The following is a 3635-nucleotide window of genomic DNA, read 5'->3' on the forward strand; positions in this document are numbered from 1 at the left end:
TATACAGGAACATCTACATCTACAGAGGAATATACAGGAACATCTACAGAGGAACATACAGGAACATCTACAACTACAGAGGAATATGCAGGAACATCTACAGGAGAATATAAACTTCTCTACAGCCTCAGGCCTTTGATTATTTCACGTCATGCTCAGCGGCTCGTGCGCCTCACATTGTCACTTTGCTGAAAAAGCGGCTCTTTCTTTACCCATAATTCACAGAGTAATAATCTTATCTGAAATGTAGAGTTGAGACACTGGAGTGCAGTAATGTGGTGAGAGGCGGGGGCGGGGCCGCGCGGGGCTCGTGGATGAGATCGACACATGGAGCATCATTTGGAGCCAGAGCGCACGAGGCTGAGGCGGTGGACAGCAGCTCTGGCGCGCGCGATGCGCCGTGTGCCCGGGTTCAGCCGCTCCAACACGCGGCGCACTGCGGGACTCTGCCTCAGGTCTGGACGTGACCCGGAGCCTCCAGGATGGACTCACTGAACGGGAGCGGGATGGACGCGTTCTCCGTGGTCCAGCTGAACGGGACGTGGGGCCAGGACAGTGGATACTCCTCCGCGTCCATCGCCAGCATCGCCGGGCTCGTGAGTTTCCTCATTCTCTTTACGGTTGTTGGAAATATTCTGGTGGTGATCGCGGTGCTGACGAGCCGCGCGCTCAAAGCTCCACAGAACCTGTTTCTGGTGTCTCTGGCCACGGCGGACATCCTGGTGGCCACACTGGTCATGCCCTTCTCTCTGGCCAACGAGCTCATGGGCTACTGGTATTTCGGGAAAGTTTGGTGCGGGATTTATCTCGCTCTGGACGTGTTGTTTTGCACGTCGTCCATCGTGCACCTGTGCGCCATCAGCCTGGACCGGTACTGGTCCGTGACGCAGGCGGTGGAGTACAACCTGAAGCGGACTCCGCGGCGCGTAAAGTGCATCATCGTGATCGTGTGGCTCATCTCCGCCTTCATCTCGTCCCCGCCGCTCATTTCTATGGACGGAGACAGCGACGCGTCCCAGCCTCAGTGTGAGCTCAACGACGACACGTGGTACATCCTGTCCTCCAGCACCGCGTCCTTCTTCGCGCCCTGCCTCATCATGATCCTGGTCTATGTGCGGATCTATCAAGTGGCCAAAACCAGGACCCGGAGCCTGTCCGGGAAGAAGCCGAGGCCCGACGGGGTCACGCAGACCGAGAACGGACTGAGCAAAGGCGAGAGGGGCGAGAACGGACACTGCCACTGTCCCCCCACCCCCAGCCAGCGCACGGTGACCGCGGGGCCGCACACCGAGGACGCGGAGCTGGAGGAAAGCTCCTCGTCAGAGGGCAAAGGTCACCACGTCCCCCCGCTGGAGCCCAGCGCCATAAAGAGCGCGAGACAGAACTCTGTGTCCAAACAGTGCGCGCGCATCTCCAGGGTCAGCAACAAGTCCATGGACCTGTTCATGTCCCGCAGGAAGCGCCGCAGGAGCTCAGTGGCGCAGAAGAAAGTGCACCAGGCCCGGGAGAAGAGGTTCACGTTCGTCCTGGCCGTGGTCATGGGGGTGTTTGTGTTGTGCTGGTTTCCCTTTTTCTTTAGTTACAGTTTGTACGGGGTCTGCAGAGACTCGTGTAAAATCCCCGATCCTCTGTTTAAATTCTTCTTTTGGATTGGCTACTGTAACAGCTCCCTGAATCCTGCCATCTACACCATCTTCAACAGAGACTTCAGACACGCTTTCCACAAAATCCTCTGCAAGTCGTGCAAAAAATCGTTCTAACTGTGCCGTGGGCCGTGTGCTCCACAGGTTTGGTGTGTGTGTGACGCGGCGTCTCGTCCTTGAGTCTGTGTTTGGTGATGGAGGCTCTGATTGGCTCTGCTCCAGATTCATGAGCCGCACACTTGTTATTTCTTCCTTAATGATTCCTGTGTCGGCCCATTGATCAAACTCCGGACCACGGCCGCGTCCGTCTGCTCCGGGCCCCGGGGCCAATACCACAGGACAAGCCCCCCCTGACCCCACAGCTCTGGACACACACGTGTGTGATGTGTGTTTATATGAGCGCTCTGATCACACACAAGTGGCTCCTTCTGTGCTGTGTGTTGTTTTTCATTTGCACAGCACAAACACTCTGTCATGGAACTGTGTAACACGCCAGAAATGTGTTTTTGTATCGATACATGTGAAACATCAGGGGCAGCGACTTCAGCTTCAGCTTCAGCTTCAGCTGGATGTGAAACAGACATGAGATATTCACCAAAAAGAAAAGAACAAACTGACAAACTCCACCCACAATGCACTGAGAGAAGGCTCTGGATAAATATGACACAACTCATTTTTACTGTTTTGGCGACATCTGTTTCCAAAAATGATGCCACATTCACACAAAAGCAACACAACAACACAACACCACAACAACACAACAACACCACAACAACACAACACCACAACAACACAACACCACAACAACAACACAACAACACAACAACACAACACCACAACAACACAACACCACAACACCAACACAACACAACACCACAATAACACAACACCACAACAACACAACACCACAACACCACAACAACACACCACAACACCACAACAACACAACACCACAACAACACAACACCACAACAACACAACACCACAACACCACAACAACACACCACAACAACACAACACCACAACAACACAACACCACAACAACACACCACAACACCACAACAACACAACACCACACGTGTAGATTCATCACTGACCCCTCCTCATGACATTGACTTTTCAACCTAAAATAAACATAATAAACACTAATAAAAGCCACACACACAGACACACAGACACACACACACACACAGACACACCCCCACACACACAGACACACACACACACTAGTGCAGTTAACGTGTCCAAATAAAAGGTTTGAGCAGCTGCACCTTGAATGGTCCAGTCCATTGTGTGGGTGGAGCTGCTGTGGAGTAAACGATGGTGGAGGTTTAGATTCTGCTGATCTCATGATGTTTTTTTTGTGTGTTTTTTGGAGAAAAGTCTGGGTCTGTTCTTATGTTACACAATAGACTGACTCACCACTGCCTGTTCACTGTCTGCACCTTAAACTATGATAAAGGGCCAATGTTCCTCCAATAAACTTTTGGTTTGGAAAAAGTTCAGTAGAGGCGTTTGTTTCCAGCGTTCGTCTGTTCACACTGTGTGCACTTTGAATGAGACGCATGAACAGACCTGGAGTTGTGTTTTGTTTCATTCACACTTTATTATTAGTCTGTAACATCTCCAAAGCTCAAAATGCTCCGTTCCACCTTGTGATGTCATCAAGTGGTAGTTTTAAAGTTCCTTTTACCTTTAGTTCAGTAGAAATCTGCAATTCCAGAGCGTAAATGATCCCAATGATTCTAGAAATGAAGGTGTGTGGAGTTTAAAAAAAAACAGTGGAGCACTTCCTGTATCACCACATGATGACATCACAAGGTGGAACAGAGTGTGTTAACATGAGCCGCTGTTTAAATCCTGATGTAGACTTGGTTTGGTTCTGTTCTAGTCCTGGTTTAGTCCATAGTCTGTGTTTAGTTTGGGTTTATGTTGTGTGTATAAGAGCGCACTTTAAACCTGTGTAGATGCTTGATTTCGGGAGGGCATCTG

General features: G+C 50.6%; 1 protein-coding gene across 1 annotated transcript; it reads left to right on the top strand.

Annotated features, from left to right (window-relative positions):
* Positions 1–482: 482 nt before the first annotated feature.
* Positions 483–1760, top strand: LOC117386402 (alpha-2 adrenergic receptor-like). The gene has a single exon (XM_033983758.1). It carries the CDS (start codon positions 483–485, stop codon positions 1758–1760), a length of 1278 nt encoding a protein of 425 aa, XP_033839649.1.
* The last annotated feature ends 1875 nt before the right edge of the window (positions 1761–3635 follow it).

The sequence above is a fragment of the Periophthalmus magnuspinnatus genome, chromosome 18, assembly GCF_009829125.3.
Source record: "Periophthalmus magnuspinnatus isolate fPerMag1 chromosome 18, fPerMag1.2.pri, whole genome shotgun sequence".
NCBI lineage: Eukaryota > Metazoa > Chordata > Actinopteri > Gobiiformes > Gobiidae > Periophthalmus > Periophthalmus magnuspinnatus.